The following is a 19,230-nucleotide window of genomic DNA, read 5'->3' on the forward strand; positions in this document are numbered from 1 at the left end:
AGAACTGTACATAATTAGATTAGTTGATCCTATATTAATTTTTTTTTCACTGTAGGATACTAAATCTGAACTCCCTCATTAATTGTGAGAAATTTAGCATTAGCTGTTAAATCCTATGTGAAACACAGTCTGCTACATAAAAACTACTGTTTAAATGGGAATTAACTTAATTATTTTTCTTTGCACTTGATATTTCCTTCACTGTAATATTCATGAAAGCATGTGACAGATTTGTAAATTTAACTGTTAGTCTCAGATTTCCAGACCCTTTAATCAGTATTTATTTGTCTGTAGAAACAGTACTAGCAAGTTAATGATTTGCTAATTTGAAAAACGCTCATGTGGTTTCCTATGTTAACTGATTTGTGCATTTTTAAAGAAATGGTATGAAATCAATTATTGTTAAAAAGCAATTAAGGTGAAGATCTTATTCCGTAGCTTCTCAGCAGTTTCAGTGGCGAGGATATACTAAAGTTACTAAAATCTGGGAAAATAGCTGATATATTTTAGCTGTCTTTTCAGGTTTATTAATGATTGTTTTAACAGTTGCAGTTAATCTTATTAGAAATTTTAAACAAAGTGTTTTCAGATTTTGAGGTGAAGTCACTTATATTTTCGTCTAAGTGCAGAAACTGGTGAAAGCTGTGTTTGCGTATGAGATGGTAGTAAGAGGCTGTTATTAAGAAAAGACGTTTAACATATATCAATTCATGTATTCGTTACACTTTTAAGACATTTGAAGTAATTTGTTGAGCTGTATTCTGTACTCGATGCCTAATATGAAATGAAACATAGGTATTATAGATTTTTAGTTCCAGCTGTAAAAGATCACTCAGATATTATCCATCCATTCAATAAACTGTTCAGTTTTCGGACACTTTCCACAGGAACGTCTCAAAACACTTTCCAAAAGGTAAAACTGGGTAAAATTTTAAGCAGATACAGCTTTAAACAAACATCAAAAAGACTTGTTTAGCAGAATTTGAAATGGATTTAAAAATTCTCATCTGTGTAGAAAACATCTTCTGCTTGCAAGGAATGAGGTTAGGAAACCACAATGGACTCCTACCTTTAAATGTTTGCTTATAACCTTCAGATTGCTTGTGAGTAAAAGTTTGGAGTTGAACACTTGTGCAAAATCAACATGAAAATACCAATAAAATCACTATTTTCTTATGGCTTGAGAAAATTTTATTGTTTGACAGGTCTGAAGGAATAGAATGACATCATATAATTTAACCCTGACCTTGACTTGACATCAGTGAATACTTTATCTCAATATTTTGAATCCAGAACCCCCAAACCCATATTTTTAGAGCGTTTTTGTTGACTGCGTATGATTAATTTTAACTGTTGTGTGTGGGTGTGGTGTGTTTACAGGACTGTTTTGATCTTGATTTTTTCCATTTAACCAATTTTTTTCTTTTTGTCTGCTTTTCTTGTTTTATAGAAGAATGTCTTCCAAGCAGGCTACCTCTCCGTTTGCATGTGCAGCTGATGGAGAGGGAACAATGACCCAGGACTTAGCATCTCGAGACAAGGAAGAGGGTAACAGTGATCAGCATGCGACCTCTCATCTGCCTCTACATAATGTAATGCACAACAAACCTCACTCTGAGGAGCTACCAACTCTGGTCACAACCATCCAACAAGATCCTGAGTGGGATGGAGTCATCTCAGCCCAACACAGAATGGTGAGTTTCACAATTCTCACAGGGCTTTCTAAATTAGTATTGTAAAAAAAGATTGTTCATTTTCATTTTGGAAGACACGTTCAGTACAATCTGTCATGGCTGTAAAGCTTTTTAAATGTTGAAGTGTCGGTGTTAGTAATAGATCAACATCAATATGGTGTAATTGTAAATTACAATTGTATAATCTTCTTAAGTATACAGGTCTATGGGAATGAGGTCATTTGATGAGTTCACCTTCGGAAAGGAAATGCATCTATTTATCATGTTTTCATTCATACCTTGATTTATGTCATAACCTCTCTAGCTCATATATTCAAGCATTAATTTCTGACAGGAGGATGTAGCTCACAACTGTTTGTCATCTGCAAAGTGTTGTGCTGAAGGAAGAAACTTTAATATATATATATTTTTTTCACTTGTCTCTCAGAAATAGAACCCACCAAACAGAGATTACAGCTTTACACCACAACAGAGAAGCAGGCATTTTTAGGTGACACGAACAGCCTGCTGTATTTATAGGAAATTATAACTTTTTGAGGAGGGGAAAGGTGTTTATGAGTAACTAGATTGTGCTCTTCTGCTCTAGATCACCAGTTTGAATATAGATGATGTTAGCAATGATCAGAATTATTATATGTATTCTCTGCTGTAGCCTATTTTCCAGTTGTAATTCTGTCTCTGCATCACCAAAACTCTGCTATAAATGGGCAAACTGAGTGAAGACTGAATGGGTGTAGTATCTCAGTCAATTTATTTTCCTTGCGTGTGTTCCTTGGGAACAGAATTAAGGTACGTGGAGCAGCCAGGTGTTCTGTAAATTTAGAACATCATAATTCCCGACTCTCCATAAAGTGACTTTCACAGACGTTAAATTCACACAGTTAGTTTAAAAAGAATACCCTTCCTTTTCATAAAATTTCTTCTGTATTTTTATTACATGTCTGCTAGTGGATTTTTTTTCAGCAAGTCTTTCTTTCAGTAGAAATCAGCAGCTTTCCATAAGGTTAAAAACAATTGTAGGTTTTTTTGAGAGCATAACAATAATTAGCTTATTTCAAATCTAGAAATAATTCTAATGCAATAATCGACATAGATACTCGAATTTTTCATGTGTATTGACGCCTGGAATTAGTTAAATAATAGCGCTACAATAATAGCTCTTTTTGTTAAAAAAGTGGGGATTTTTTCTTTCTAAAATCAAAAGATCAAACCAAACCCCCAAAATGCTACAGAATATCTAACACACAATTTAACCCAGTGCAGAACTCTGTTGGGCCTAAAATACTTTTAAGTATTTGGGCAGCTGTCATGAAGATGGCAAAATTTCAACTGTAAAAATGACTTTACAAAAAAATGATGATAGGTTAGTAATTTGGCAGGGTAGGTTGTAAGTTGTATATGTGGTTTCTATGCATAATTCTCAGATGGAACATGGTTTTGAATGGAGAGTCACTCTTTTGCCCAAGTCATGCGATAAACCCATCAGAGTAATTTTAATTTCTGAGTTTCTGGAGGACAAGTTGGATGCAGGCTAGAAAAGATTGATCAAGTTTGTTGATGAGAAAAATAAATCTGTGAATTCAGCAGTTACTTCCCTATTCAGAGAGGCATGTGCATGCTGGGAATTTGGTCTTAGGACACCAATAACATTGATAAAATGACACTGCATTCCAGACAGAAAGGAACCTGTGGCCTCTAGAGTCCCTCAGAGCATTTGCATTTGGTTCAGGCTCTCACCTGGCCTTGGAGGAATGCTTAAGCCAAAATGATAGAAACTCTTGCAGTATGATCATTTGTCCTCATTTGTATTGCTCTGAAGTGGGTTTACGCTTACAGCAAGAGAGTGCAGTCTCATTTTCTTTCTTCATGCTGCACTATCATGTCAACGCTTGGACATGGCATGAGTCAATACCCAGCTTATCATGTTTCAGAACAGGTGCATAGACTTTGCTTGAGTGACTTAGCCCTCTGGTTTTCCTCTCTCCTCTTTTTAGTAAATATTCCATCATATATGTAGATGAATGTCCTGAAAATCATTAGGAGTTTCTGCAGTTCCCTTGGGTTAAACCTGGTGGTGGATGTATGTCATCCTTTTTTAGTGCTCAGCTAAACCAAACAGGGTTTTTTGCCCATCCTAAAGCTAGGTATAGTTTACCAGACTTACCTCACAGTGAAAACTGAGGTTCTAAGGCATGCTGTTTGGTTGCACTTAAAAGATCTAAAATGTACAGAACAAAGTCCCAGTGTATTTACACTTCAGGTGAGTTAGATGCCTGGTTAGATCACAACAGTGAAGTGGTGACAATTTTTCAATTTTTTTTCTTTTTTCTGCTTGAGGGATTGTCAATAACTTGCTTGATTTTTTTTTTTAACTTTTTTTCTTTTGCTCCTTTATATCCTTCATGAGCAAACCTTTAAGCTTCAATTACATAAAATTTCTTTGAAACATGTCAGTCTCCAAGCAGGCATCAATATTGCTAAGAAAGAATTCGGAGGCACCTGTGATTTTCCGAATTAAAGAAATTTCATACTACTTTAACGGAGGATAGGAGTTTCTTTCCAGGAAGACAAATTACAAAAGATAAGTTGGGCAATTTTAAGATAGGTGCTGTGTTAGTGACCAGTTTTCTACCTAAGAAAACCAAATTCCCAGAAGGTACGCGCTTTCTGACCTTTCTCAGGCAAATCCTTTCAAAGCAGATTTGAAGCAGCACCTGCTCATACCATTTACATTGAAAGTAAAGACAGTAGTGCTGTCATTAAAATGCATCAATAATATGTGTTGTCTGGTTATAAGATAGTAAATTCAAAAATGCTGTGTCGACATACGGGGAGGAAAAAAATTCTCTTTTATGTGGTATCTAATGAAGGGCACAATCCTGCATCCTTTGTGCCGTTAAAACTACTAAGGAGTTCACTGGAATTTGTGAGTGCACACAATGTGTATCATAACATGCTACGAGGGCCGTACAGATCTTAAGTGAAAAAAAGTGAAAAAAAGACGATTTGACTGAAAAAAAAAAAGAAAGGTTTTTGCCAACATTTATGCTGTGGAGCTTTTTCTGTAATATAAGATACCTTTAAACTACGTTGTGTATTATCATGAAAAAAACCACACTGCCTAGAAATGTTTTCAAACTTTCACTCCCTTTTGATATCAGGCATTGCTTTCCACTGAGTCCTTTGTGTATTCTGAATGTCTGGAAGCCAAAATATTTTGTTTTAACTCCCACTCTATAGTATTTCCCAGCTGTGTACTTATATGGTGTAATAAAAGGATTTAACAAATGGGAAATAGCAGCTGCATTTGGAAATTCCCTTTGTGCTCCCTTTTCATTTGACAGATTCAGCAATGTGTAACAACTGTAACGTCAGACCTGTAATGACTTACACTGCGAGTATCATATCACCAGTCAATTTGATGATACAGTGGGGAGAAAATAAAACAACCAAAAGATTTCTGTAATTTCATATTGCTGAGCTGAAAAGATTAGATGTGTGTTTCTAACTGTAATTTAATATAAAACTACCTGGACATATGGGTATTTATGGCTGCCTGTATTTCTAGAAAATCAAATTTGGTTTAGGATAAGGACGTATCTGTCTGCTGCAGTAAACTGTAGGGAAGAGGGCAAAGTGGTATTAAGACAATGAGGAAAGTATCCTGCTTTCTCCCACGGACAGTGAGTAGCAGGCAAGAAATACAGTCAAATTTTTAGATTGCATCCAAATCCTGGCTCTCTTGGGGCAACAGACTGAGAGAGGATCAGTGGGGGAAAGCAACAATACTTACTTTTGCTAAATTTAGTAGTAACTTAATTGTTGTATCCCAATAATACATTTACTAGTGAAAATGTAATGAAATGTAAGAAATGGGAATCATAATTTGTGCTTTGCTCATTGGGGACCCAGGAATGGTCCCCATCTCAATATAGAGCCCTGCAGAGCTTGAGAGGTAAATTGCGAAGGTTTTTTTTGTTTTTGCTCTGAAGTATGAGGAGAAAGCAGTGCAACAAGACACAGAATCAGATGAACAAGTGGCCTGATTTTTAAGGAATGGAATGGTGCATTCCCATGGCTGGGATGGCTGTATGTAGGCCTCGTGAATAACAAATTTAAGCAGTTTAAATCTAATGAAATCTGGAATCTTACTCCAAATCGCAGATCTCTGCACACACAACCACCCCTCCACCCCCCACCTCCAACAGTGCAGAGAGAGGCAAATTCTGTTCCCAATCTGACGATCTGGTAGCAGACAGTGGTTGTGAAGAACTCGCAGGCATTGTGCTTACCGCTGTACCTGATGATGCATCACTCTGATGGCCCACTGTTCTCTTTTCTTTTCCCACGCACATTCCCCCGCTGCCCACCACTGTAGGGTGGCTATGGGCAGCGTGTGCATGCACAGAATGAGGGCATCCATGTCTTTTTGTCTACTGTGAGTTGAAATGATGCAGTGAGAGACTGGTACAGGGACCCACACTACCACGTCAAGGCTAAAGGGTGGGTGTTACTGCCCTGTGTCCGAGGAAAACCAAACACATATTTGTATATAAATACAAATTAATTACCTCCAAATATATGCCATTTCCCCCCATATGCTTTGTATGATCATTCAGAGACCCCTCAGATTCAGAAATGAAATGTATCTCATTGGGTTTAATCTCAAATGGCAACATCGACATATATTTCATAATTATGTCAAGTCCCTCTTTTGTTTACTTCTTGCTGAGAGAGTGAAAGGCTTGTTACCTTTCCGCTGTGTCTGCACGTATGGCTCAGTAGTGCTGATAGCAGACTTGGCTATGCAGCAGGAAAAATGAAGATCTCTTAATGTCAGGTGTACTTCTTCCTTTCAAAATAATTTTAAATCGCCAAGCATCAGATTTAACTTTATACAGCTTTAGCAAAACTACTGGCATCAGAAAGACAGAAATAGGTGGTATCCTGAAAGTCTTAATGTTTCAGTACTTACAGTCTCTCAGAAAACAAGCACAATCCTGTCGTTGCCCCCGCTCCTTGTTAGTAACTTATGTTGAAAATTCTTCCCTTTAAGGCAAATAAACCCAGGTTTTTAGGAAAGATCAATGAGAAACATTTATGTGTGCTAAACACTGAATTTGTTGTTATATAAATTCATGACTTCAAATTCTCAAAAGTTATAGATACAATTACGTATTTTTAGTTCATTTATGGGCTGGATATGAGCATATAAAATGCATCAAATATAAATGTCTTGAACTCTGGCAATTCTGTATCTGCTAAATTGCTCATGCAGCTGTTATTTACATGTACAAATCCGAGTTTTGTGATGATAGAAAGCAATTCTACTGTGCTTGTGGTATTATTTCTGCATGCCAGGTAGTGCATCAGAATTTTTATCTACCTAATGAGATAAATCCCTTCATATGTAATTGCACGGGTACAAAGTTTTGGCTCAAATTAAAGGGTGAGATATGATATTTTTCCATAAAATAGATTTTTGTGAGAAATTATTGAAGAAAAGATAGAAATAATTTTTTTTCAAGCATGTTGTTTTGATTTGAAAAGCACTCAGGTATGTGCTTAACTTGACTTTATTAGGACTACAGACGACTATAATGTTAAGCACGTGTCTAAAGCTTTGAAAGATCAAGGGCTTAGTTTTACTAGCTTTAGCATAAAAAGTTGTTTACGATTCATATTAAAAATAATAAAATGATTCCCTAGAAGTGTGCAGGATAATGTGCTTCATGGAGGTGCCGAAATACAAAATTGACGTTATTTGAAGAAGAATCCAGTGGCTGTTCTTTCTGGCATGCCTGTTATACTTCCATTGTTTTCATTTTGACACTGTACAATTTGTCCAGATACACAGTCTGTTTTAAACCTTTCCCTATATTCTAGGGTGAAGAGTGTTTAAATTGAATTAATCATCACCTGAATTCATCGCAAAAGGCTTGTAGTTTATGTCCATCTAAACCTGCAGTCATTTTATTCCTTTCTCTTATTTTACCATTTCCTATTTTTTATAAGGCAATTCCTTAAAACTTTTTAATTCACTGTTGTATATTGACATGAATTTTTTCAAAAGTAGAAGCATTAACATGCTCTAAATTGTTAATTTTTTTTTTTCCTTGGGCAAGAAGGAATCAGGTATGCATGCTGATTAACACACTCCAGTCATTAACATGTGATTATGTGGGCTGCATATTGAGCACCTGCCAAAAGATAAAATATAGCACTTTACTACATCTGTGCAAGGACTTTTTGCATTTCTTTTGTACTTTGACAGCTTAAGAAAAAACAGACTTTGGTATCTTTGTTTGGCATAATAAAGCTGTGTACATAAAATGTCTTCATGGAGGAAGGAAAGATACTACATATATTTATTTTAATCTTCGAGGCCATGAAAAAACTAGGGACTGAGACTTACACAGCACCAAGTGTAATATGAATCTCCTAATGTACTGTATCACTGACATTCATATACAGTTTACAACATTCCTGCATGTTTATAAGAATTATCTGTTCTGGGATTCAGCCAATGTTATTGTAATTCACAACAGTTTTATGTGATACCTTTATGTCTCATAAATGTCTTGATTTTATTTCAATCTTCCAAATGTTTCATCAGTGTTTACCTTAAAGAAATACAAGTACTCTATGCAGTAGGCTGTTTTCCTGCATGCATTCCTCTGCAAATGCTAAAAGGGAAACATAAAACATGTAATACATGTCATGTAACTATATACAGAGGAGAATTTCCATGTGCATTTGATATTGCTAAAAACATAAATACAAGTTTTGTTTTGATATTTACAATAGATCTAGTTATAAGTCGGAAAACTAAGACAACCTAAGAGGAGGAAGTTGCATATATACAAAGTGGTCTGAAATATCCAAGCCACACAATCGTTGTTTTATTTGGCAGCTTCCGGCAAGCGTACATCACAAAATATGTGTCTTTATTTACCCAAACGGTAAACAGTGCTAATCGGCTGGGACTGATCACAATGCATCTTCAGTTTCAGTTTAGATGAAAATATGTCTAAATACCCATTCTGTAAGTGGTTGTTCATTACTTTTTTGTTATTAAGAGCATTTAACAAAGTCTAGAGCATAAAACCTCAATATTGTTGTGATTTATTCCCAAACCTAAACACAGGGAGTTAGGACATATGGTATTGGGATAATTAAGGAAATCTAACTTATGAAAGCACATGTCAGTTTGTGAGCATCACTTATGGGTGAGTTGATTGCCACATAGAAATGATTGGTCATTCTATTTAAGAATTCTGAGATTATTTTCTATTCTGAAATGTAGCAAAATGCTTATCAACATTTTTCACAGATATGGTAATTTGTAAAGAGAAGGGTTTAAATCACGTAGTTGAAAAATTGTAACATTCTGAAACCTCTCTACCCAGAAGTTGTGTCCCTGGATACACTTGGTTTGCTCCAACAACTGAGTGTGAAGGGATTGCTGCAATTAAGTGGTAATATTTTACATCAAACAAAAAGTCCCACCTCTTCCTTCCAAACAGATACCTAGTCTTGCAATGGTCTGTTCAAAAGACCGTATTCATATCACGTGTGTCTGGCTATTATGTCCTCTGATTTTTAAACCTTAGATCTACAGTGATTTCCCTCCCCTCCTCTTTTTTTTTTTTTTAATTTAGCATAATATTTCTTGGCTTAGAACTAGTGCCTACTGTTGTATTGTTCCTTCTTGAGGTTTTAAAATGCATATAAAGAGAAAACACAAGCCTTTTACAGACTGTATTGTTCCTATACTCTGGCAGGGAAATTAGTGTAAGTTTTATCAGAGCAAATGCTGAGGTTTTATTCCATTACTTGCCATTTGCCCTCCCACTAGCATAATTTGCTGAGACTTTATAAATTATGTTCTCTCAATAGCTCATAGTAGTCATTCTTAAGTTTTGGATTTAAATAAATCTCCTTAATAAAACTTTTGTGGTTTTTTTTTATTCAGATGAGAATTGGAAATGATCACTTAGATTTTGAATTTCTCTTAATGCTATTTAATTAAATTCCTCAAAATGGGAAACCTTATTTAATGTAGTGATTGGAAATGATTTTGTAAACATTTGCTTTCATTATATGTTAACTCCAGACTAGTTCCAAGTGCCAGCATGCTTCTAGTACTTGGAATCAAAACCACTCTGGATATCCAACTTTCCTGGGGTGTTTACATGTGTCCCATTCAATGCAGAGACAGATAAATATCCCTTTATAACAGAAAAGCCTCATCCACATGGAAATAAGCAATTCAGCTAACACATTTTATGTTAGTAATATTTGCTTTCTACTTCTTGGCCATTCAACCTGTGATTTCAGTTGAACTCTTACAGAAACAGTTTTCTCTGGCTATTGAGTAGGATTGCAGTCGTCAGCTTTCAATCAAAGTTGACAGTAGTTATTCTTAAATTGCTAACTAACACTGTGACCCTGATGTTGTACAGCCCACAGTTTCAGTTCCTGAGTTTTCGTCTTTTCTCACCTTCAGAGAGCTTCTTTCTTTGAGACAGAATATATCCGCCCTACATGAAACATAAGTGCCACCATAAAGGAATTGCTATGTCTCCTTATTAAAATCTGCAGCCTTGTGCACTCCCCGTTTCTAAGGCTCCTGACCAGAGAAACCAGTTCACCAGACTGTTGGTCTGTCCTTAACCCTTATGAGGATTCCAGAGAGATCTGTCCCAAGCCAGATCTCTGCTCACTCTTGTGGAGTCCTCAAACTGAGATGTTGCTTCTCAGCCCCCAAACACAGCCCCTATGTTTTGTGCTTTGGCCATTCAGAGGAAGGTGCAATAATACTGAATCCTGGTTTTAGCCTGCAATCTTTCACTGCGATTTTGTGTGTATTTGCTCTATTTTGGAAGTGAAAGTGCTTCATAAAATTTGACACAAGTTGGCTCATGATTCATTTTTCAGATATTGGTATAAACATTATCTTCCTGATAGGAAAAATACTGGGTCAACTTCCAATACCCTTATTTACATCACTTACAGCAGTACTCCCTCATTTATTCTGTTAAAACCCGTGGGACCACTGATGGGAAAATGAACTATTTAAACTGCTAGAATCTAAATAAACAAGAAAATAAATTCTTTACACTAACAAGAAAATTATTATTGTTTGTTCAATCCCTTTTCAACAGAAACATCTAAAAGTATAAGGATTTTCCTTCCATTGTACAGAAGCTAAGTAACTCTCTTTTTGAAGGATTCTACAATGTAATTCCTGAAATACACGCTAAGAAAATAATTTCCTCATTGTAAGAGTCATGCTGAGATATCTATATGTATTATCTTAGTGACAGTTTTAAAGGAACTACTACGGCATGTAAAGAAAATACCATGCATGTGGTCACAAAGAGTCCCCATCTTTATTTATAGTAAGCCGCTGTTCGTAATTATGCAGAATTGTTTCTGCCATCAACAAAACTACACTTCAGCCATTCAGAGCGCCTCTAAAAGGAGTGGCCAACAGGCCACCCCTTGTTTACACCAGGCAGTCTGGAAAGGTGATGGGACCAAGGACACTGTTCTTGGACCACATGCGTTCAAAGGAAAGTTGGGATTGGCTGCCCCTCTAACATGAAAAAGGCCAGGATAGATCTGGGGAAGCTCCTACCATATTGCACTGGAAATCTGAATGTTGTTTTCTCATTAACATATGAGTAGGGCGATAGGTAGAGGTTTGTGGGGTAAGTAAAAGTATGATTTCATGCTACTTATCCCTGAGTGAGCCATGCATAGTATTTTAGTGTTCATGCCTTGTTAACTTCTGCTTTTCTGTCTTTTGTGCATTTATTTATTTTTCTCTATTTTGTCCACTTTAAAACCCAGACCTTTAGTTTTATTGGCTGTATATAGGAACTTAATCTGTTATAACAGGGACATTTTGTCAAAATACTAAGCACAGTGGGTTGAATGATCTGTAATAAAATTTTGTCTGTGTTAATGGGCTGGCAAGGAAACGTATAATGGAAAAATGCCTTTTATTTACCTTGTTATTAAAAACCAACATTTCAGAACTAGACACAATTTTGTCCCTGCTGAATAGTAAGCAACTGGAATAGTGGTCTAGACTCAGTTTCTGTCTTCAGCTGCTGGGCAGTAAGATTTTCTGCCATCTCTGCAAAAAGATATGTCTTCAACTTGAAACATTTTTTTTATATCTGACATAGTAAGGCAAAGAAGGAAGTTTAAGATATAAAATCATCATACGTATGATTCCTAAGCAGTGAAGTTTATGCCTAGGTTTGTGTAATAAACTCTCTTCAAATGTTATTGGTTGCCAATTGTTAAGGGCTTGCCTGGAAATGCCACCGTTGTGGTGGGCAAGAATCCCTGCGCAATACCCTTGTGTGTTCTGGTATGGGCATTAACGGTTGTTCTAGAATTAGCTAATATTAGTGTGTGAGTGGGAGGATAGTTTTATGTCTATCAAAGGTATGGTGAGATCCTGAGCAATCTGCACCAGATGTCGCTTTGGATCAAACTGTGAAGAAACCCACATTGCGGTTAGGACCAAATTCAAAATTTTACAAACACAACCTTCTCTAAAATTTCTTCTTTTCTAAGCACTCTGTTCTTATTGCAACCAAGATATGCTTCAGATGGACATAATTTTGATGTTAGTCTTAAAATGCCCTTTTACAGAAATATGTGAATTTTAAGCCTTAGAATTCTGCAATGTGTCAGTTGTCGAGTGTATTATGTAGCTGCTGGATGAATTTGGACACAAGGTTGCATCCAAATACGTTAAGTGGACGTTCATATCAGTCATATTTTGTTGCCCTTTTTTTTATCAGTTATGCTTAGAAAAGTTGACTTGTATGGAGAATTTTCATCAGTGCTGATGGATTACTCAGCTGGATATTGAAAAAGAAAACATTTGAGCTGGTCTTGACTAGGCACTTTGCCTGCCTCTACCTCTTCTTCCATGCTCTTGGAAAAAGCGTGAAATATACCTTTAATGGCATCCTTTCTTTGCTCTCTTCAGGTCAGACTAACTGGGGCTACCTCATTCTGTAAAAGGAGGCTTTGTGAAGCTTCTTGAGGATAAGTTTCATCACTGAATCCTCCCATATTCAAAAGAACCAGGTTTTCCTTTCCTAAAGATGAATTTATTTTCTTGTTCTATGATAAGAAGCATGGTGGTCTTTTCCCATTCTGTACTTCAGATTTTCTAGTGAGAGTATCTTATGCGTTAAAGCAAGGGGCCGACAAACAGCTTGTGGAGATGATATACCTCTACTCTCGGACAACACACGTGATCCACTAGTCTCTTTTCAGAGGATACCCGAGCCATAAGGATGTATTTCGAGTTACATTAGAAGGATGTCTGCATGCTGCTTGTGAATGTCAATCAAGTTAATTTTCGGTAGCCAGGCCTGCATCTGATGTATGTGATAGTTGTACTTGTGGTCATGCAGTGGGTGAGAGGCTGGGACATAAACATGACGTGCATTGGTCCACAAAAGGTTATAAGCTCCACCAAGCAAATTAAAATCCTTCATAATTTTGCTGCAACTTTTATCTGATTTTCAACAAACTGAACGTAGCAGTAACATAACATCTTCCCTTCAAATGCAGTCACATTTCTAGAGAAAATATATCAGAAATGCTTCCTTTGCCCCATTGTTTTTCTTTTCGTCTGTCTAGTCTGCTTTGAATGTGTGATCAATATAACATTTTCATGTGGATGGAATAAAAAAGTAGATACATAGGAGTAAAAAATATGTATTCTGGTTATGTAGCCATAAAACTCCTTGTGAACTCTTTTCAAAGTTTCGTTTAATCTACATTTTATATGTAGATTATTTACAAATTTGTCTAGAATCATAGAATGCATGGCAATTGGTTTGTTTCTTGTAGATAATCATACATGCAGCTGATTTAGATTTTTCTGGCTGAGTTAGATTTTTCTAGCTGAGTTTTGCTATTATTAGATAAGGTATTTACACTGGATGGGTCTGCAGTTTTTCCATTTGCCCATTTAATCCCTTGAATGCCTTTCAGTTTGTGCGGTTCTCCCACTGAATCCTCAGCTTTTTAACCATTTTAACTATTTCTGATTTCAGAAAAGGATGGAGCTCTGGAAGCCATCCTTGCTGGGTTTCTTAGAGTGCCGATTCAGGCAATACAGTGCAAATGTATATTAGCTGTTTAGTGCTCCCAATGCTTTATCTGTAGGGCCAAACAGAACCAAAAATATTAGGGATACCTTTTATTCTTTTATTTTACATTTTAATTACCCACAAAACTGACAATATAAAATACTCTATTAGTTGGACAGATCCTTATTCTTGCAAAGGCTGTCATTCTGCCTCCTTTCTGTAAATGTACATAATTTACATGGAGCGTAAACTTCTTTCATCTCTATGGACATTGCAGGGCAATTCCTTTGGGCAACAAGAAGAATGGTGGATCTGCTGCCTGACAGAGTCAGGGCTTGGAGGGTCTTTCATTAGCAGCAAAGGAACGTTGTGCTGGACTGTGTATGCATCCAGAGGAGGGAAAGGAGGAAGAACATTCAGCCATTTCTACTTGCTTCAGAGATTAGTCTTTTTTTTTCTTCTTTTTATCTCTCTCTCTAGCCTAAAGAACAGATTTAGTATTCCTTGCTGAGAGCATGAAAAACCCTGCATTGAGCCTCATGGATATGCTTCCTGTACTGTAAGAGGACATTGCTTTCTTGAGAACAAACTCCTTTAAAATTGCCAAGTTGCTTTTATGCTGTAGTCTTTGAAGGTGAAAATGCCATGTTCTATAGTATTAATTCTTCATTGAAGAAATATATTATAGAAATTCATGTCTTATAATTGAAAAATATTAGAAGGTGCTTTTTTCATTTCTGTTATAACTTAGACCAAATTTTAAGAAAAATACGAAACAGTTTGCAGAAACAATTGAAGATAAGAAAATTGTCCTTTTCTAAAGGCAACTGAGTGTTTTCAACTCTGTACCTGGTCTAAGATATTGTTGTCCTCTGTGATGTTTTATTTTTTAATTAATACAAATTAATGGAATGAAAAATTCTTTAATGTTCAATAAGTGAAAAAATAAAGGTGAAGTTTTTGTTTCATGTCACTTCTCTTTCTGTCTGTGCTTACAAGACCTCTGTCACTCTTACTGTGTTGACAGGAGTACTGCTACTGCTAGCATACGATAGCATCTTCTAGTTTTCTGTCTTGGGTGGTAAATCAGCATCACTAGAAAATTCTGCCTCCTTCTCCAATGGCAGTAACAGTGTTGTGTGTGTCATATACTGCTGTGCTTGATGACAATTTGTCACCACCACCTTCTATGTAGTTCACAGCCCTTAGTTACCACGCTTGCTCATTGTTAGTGTTGCTCCTTTTCTTACGTTGCACAGCTACTTCTTAATCTGTTCAAGATTGAACCAAAGATTTATGTCAGGTGTTGCTGATGGTTAATGGTTTCTAGTCCGTCTTTCTTCAGATCTTGTTTCACTATTAATTCATCTCTTAATTCCTGAATGTATTGCCACAATTATTATTGCTACTCTTTAAAGAAAATCTGCTTAATGGCATTGAATATATATGCTCACCTTTCTAGGCATACCATAACTAAAAACCTTGATATTTTTTTACCCCCAATTTTTAGCACTCCTATCCTGATATTATTAAAATAGAATAATAATTTTGGAAAGAGAATTGTGTGAGAAACTCCCATGGTTGTTTTTTGAGGACAAATTAAATAATTTGCACTCTTTTTAGCTGAAAAAGTGAAAGAAGAGATGCAGCAGATGTTGCATCTGTAATTGGGTGAACGAGGAGTCTGAGCCAGAGAGCTCATGAAGGGCTTGACTGTTGGGTGATACCACAAAACTGAGGAGAATTGGCATTACTTGTTGCTTTTTGATGCATTTTCTGTTGTTTTTTTAGTTCATTGCTCAAATACTATGTCTTATTGACAAGGGAGGTGAACCCTTTTTACTTCTCTTTCTCGTGTTTTTGACTGTATAATAGTTTCTCGGATACATGTAGTCTCAATACCTATGTATCAGCATACACTAATAAATTAATTTTCTTTCTCATTCTTGTCTATGTTAGCTTTGAAAGTAACATTCTTTTGTATATGAGAAGCATTATAGCCTTCATTCTCTAAGAAAAGAGTTTAAATTAAAGAGCAGTGAATGAGCATGGGTAGACACATACCATAATATTTAACTGTGAAGCAGATTCCTTGCTCCTCAGTCACTATTGGCCTAACTCTTTTTCTAGTTTTAAAATTATGTGGTTTTCCATTAGCTGAGAGTCTATCCAGGAACAATTTGTCCTTGTCTACGTGTGCTTAGTGCTATATGTCTACATGTCCTTAGTGCTACATGCATTGCCCTTACTTAAGGAACTGAAGAAAACTGTAAAAGCTTAACACATTCATTGAACAAAGTGTTGAAGTGGCTTGTTTCTGACAAGGAAAATCTTTAATGAGTAGTATATCAGGCATGAAGTATGATAGTTAGAAGCATGGAGGAGACTGGCCTCAGGGAAGAAGGATCCCCTTGTCAAGCACTCAACCTGAGAAATTCAAATCATAATGCTCATTTTAGAAACGGGAGGATACATGTAGGCACTAATAAATAGTGCTTTCAACTTTTACCTGTTTGAGATCCTTTTGATGTAAGAGAATAGCCTATGTTTTCACATTGTATTGTTTCTTTGCAGGAGTCAGAGAGTAATAAGTTATGTTCCCTATATTCCTTCCGAAATACCTCTACCTCACCAAACAAGCCTGACGAAGGAGGTCGTGACCGCAGTGAGCTAATGACCAGTGTTAATTTTGGAACACCAGAACGCCGCAAAGGAAGCCTTGCAGATGTGGTGGACACACTGAAGCAGAAGAAACTAGAAGAAATGACCAGGACTGAGCAAGAGGGTATGTGTTGGATAAGACCGATATAGTTTCCCCAGCCCCAAACCCTACAATTTTTTTGGCCTAAGGAATGAGTTGGGTATCAAAAGCCAGAAAATTGCCTAACTGGCAAAGGGAAGGATAAAGTTATTCACAGGCTACTGTGGCAATGGTAGTTTGAGATCTATTAGGGATATTAGACAAACATGCCAGTTTTTAAATACTTTCTAAGTTGCGTTGGTTGCGAGTTGGCAAGAATGTTGGTTTGTGTGTGAGTTTGAACCAGGGAAGATGAGAGAAGGAGGTTCTGAAATAGATAAACAGTTGTGGAAGCATCTGTGTGGATTTTCTTAGTTGTTTCACTAGTGTTTTGTGGCATTAAAATAAACCAGGAAGCATATTTGTAACATAGTAGAACCACAATGACTTTGTGATCCCTTTGTTTCTTTGAAATGTGAATGAGTTTAGGATGATTTTCCCTCGATTTCATGGTATGGTCACAGTGCACTTCAAACAGTGCACTTCAGGATCTCTTATCTCCATGTAGCAATGTAGATTTCAATTAACATCGATGCTGATACCATAATATGATTAAATACAGAATAAAATCATGTAGGGATGGAAGTAGACTTTCGAATTTCTTGGCATAATTGTTAAATGCCAGCACATAAATAAATGTGTTCTATAGGTGTCCTTTCTGAAGCTGGTGAAACATCTCTAAAGAGAGAATGTCCCAGATTCCTTACTACCATCTGTCTGTTTTCAGCTGTAAAGATCACTCTTGTAAAAATTGCTTTCTTAGATTTGGTGGTTAGACTAGGAAAACTATTTTAAATGTAACTTTGGCAAAGTTGTGTTTTACAGTCACTAACAGTCGTTCAACACTCCATGCTAATCAAAGGTCTTGGCTCGTACTTTGCTGCAGGAGTGTACAAGTTGCTGTTGATTATAGTGACACCACAGCTAAGACTTTTCCAGGAGTGCACTGAATGGTGTGCTAATAATGTGCATCAAAAAGTTTAAATGTAGTATCTTACTTTAAGAATTTGAGCATTTCATAGCTTGTTTTTGTATGAATTCTCAAGAATTTTCTGCCCTTTCTCTGTATTAGTACACACCAGTTGATTTGAGGGGTATGTGCACAGCAGAGATCCCTCTCACTGAGTCTGACCCTTCCGTGCTGTATGTTCTCACCAGCTGTGAAAGAAGGGTCATTTCTGATCTATAAAATAATCTTGCCTTTTATGGACCATGTTATACTGGAAAATTGTTCTCAAGTCTGCCTGTAAGTTCAAAGGTAATTGACTGCATCTTCATGTTAAGTTCTTTTCAATTCATCCAGCATTTTCTGTAAGAAAAGAAAGGTCACTTTCATTTTACAGAAAATAATTCATGAACATCTGACTGATACCATACGCTAACATGGAAAATCATTAATAGAAAGACTGGAAATTCTTCAGGATGTTACACTTAGGAATTTCGGTGGTTTTAAACTTCTGTGTGGACTAACAATACCAAAATTCTTATGACAGATTTGAATGGTACCTATTCCAGTATTCAGAGGTTTCTTTGAATTAAGAAGTAAACTCTCCATACTTGTTAGATTGGAATAAAATAACATTTTAAGAATAACTACTATTTTAAGACTCTGATCTTTGTTGTGACTCTGGGTGCTGCAACTGCCTCAGTGCAGTCAGTTGGAGAAATGAGGTTTGAGATTATGAAAATATGTTGCCATTTCGTAGTCTCTTTTAAACAACGTAATTAATTGTCTAATCACACATGTACCACACATGATGCTCTTTAACATCTATCTTTTAAAATCGGTTTCTATGGAGCTGTTTAAAAATTTTATGCAGCCAGTGCTGGTGAGGAGCCCTTTGTGTAATAAATCCTAATCTGTCACAAAATTGCTTACCCAAATTGAAAAACACCTGCTGATTTTTTGAGCTAATAGATAGCATAGTATAATTGCTTTAAAGAATGTAATGGGGAAAAGACATGTATTTCTGCTGTATACTACTGTGTAAAATCTGTGGGGCTTGAAGTCCTTTGAATAAATTAATACATGTTAGCATCTTTCGTAGGGAGGAGCAGGACTGTCGATGTAGCTGTGGGAATTGGGCTAATATACAGTCATATGTCAAGTTAATTGTAGAGTTAGAAGTGGAATAGAGAACTCAAGAATTCCAGTCATCTGCTCTAACCCCTACGTGTGTACAGCAACAAGTCTCTCTTATTGTTTTTATAGTAGCTTTCCGGTCCATCGATAGGATCTGAATTTGAGTAATATGAGCTGCCAGTGTCAAATTCTTAAGTATTTTGTGGAATACTTTCAGATATTAGGTGTCTGTTATGCTTGTATATACTACTTGAGGTCTCTGTTTTACCTCATAACATTAGAAAAGAAATATATACTGGAAGACTTTATTGAGTCTAAATAGATATATTTAATCAAAGTCCTTTGGCTTCTGAAAATAAGTTGTATAATGAGAATTTCATCTGAGCAGCTGTGACTGAGGAGGTCAACAGGCATTGCCTAAGAGAATATGGCCCAGCTGGTTAAATCTGGTTGTTGTAGTGATTTAAATGGTCAAGTGCTGCTTGTAATCCAGGACCGTCTGTTTGTAAAGGAAAGAGT

General features: G+C 36.3%; 1 protein-coding gene across 1 annotated transcript in view; it reads left to right on the top strand.

Moving 5' to 3' along the window:
• Positions 1-1,436: 1,436 nt before the first annotated feature.
• LOC104490231 (transcription factor SOX-6-like) overlaps positions 1,437-19,230 on the top strand; it is a gene marked incomplete at its 3' end in the record, with an annotated part of 134,525 nt that continues 116,731 nt past the window's right edge. The window contains exons 1-2 of the mRNA XM_010132492.1: positions 1,437-1,694; positions 16,403-16,613. Coding sequence (XP_010130794.1) covers positions 1,455-1,694; positions 16,403-16,613 — 451 coding nt within the window. The remainder of the gene's footprint in view (positions 1,695-16,402; positions 16,614-19,230) is intronic.

The sequence above is a fragment of the Buceros rhinoceros genome, unplaced genomic scaffold (genome assembly GCF_000710305.1).
Source record: "Buceros rhinoceros silvestris isolate BGI_N320 unplaced genomic scaffold, ASM71030v1 scaffold10943, whole genome shotgun sequence".
In the NCBI taxonomy this organism is placed as follows: domain Eukaryota; kingdom Metazoa; phylum Chordata; class Aves; order Bucerotiformes; family Bucerotidae; genus Buceros; species Buceros rhinoceros.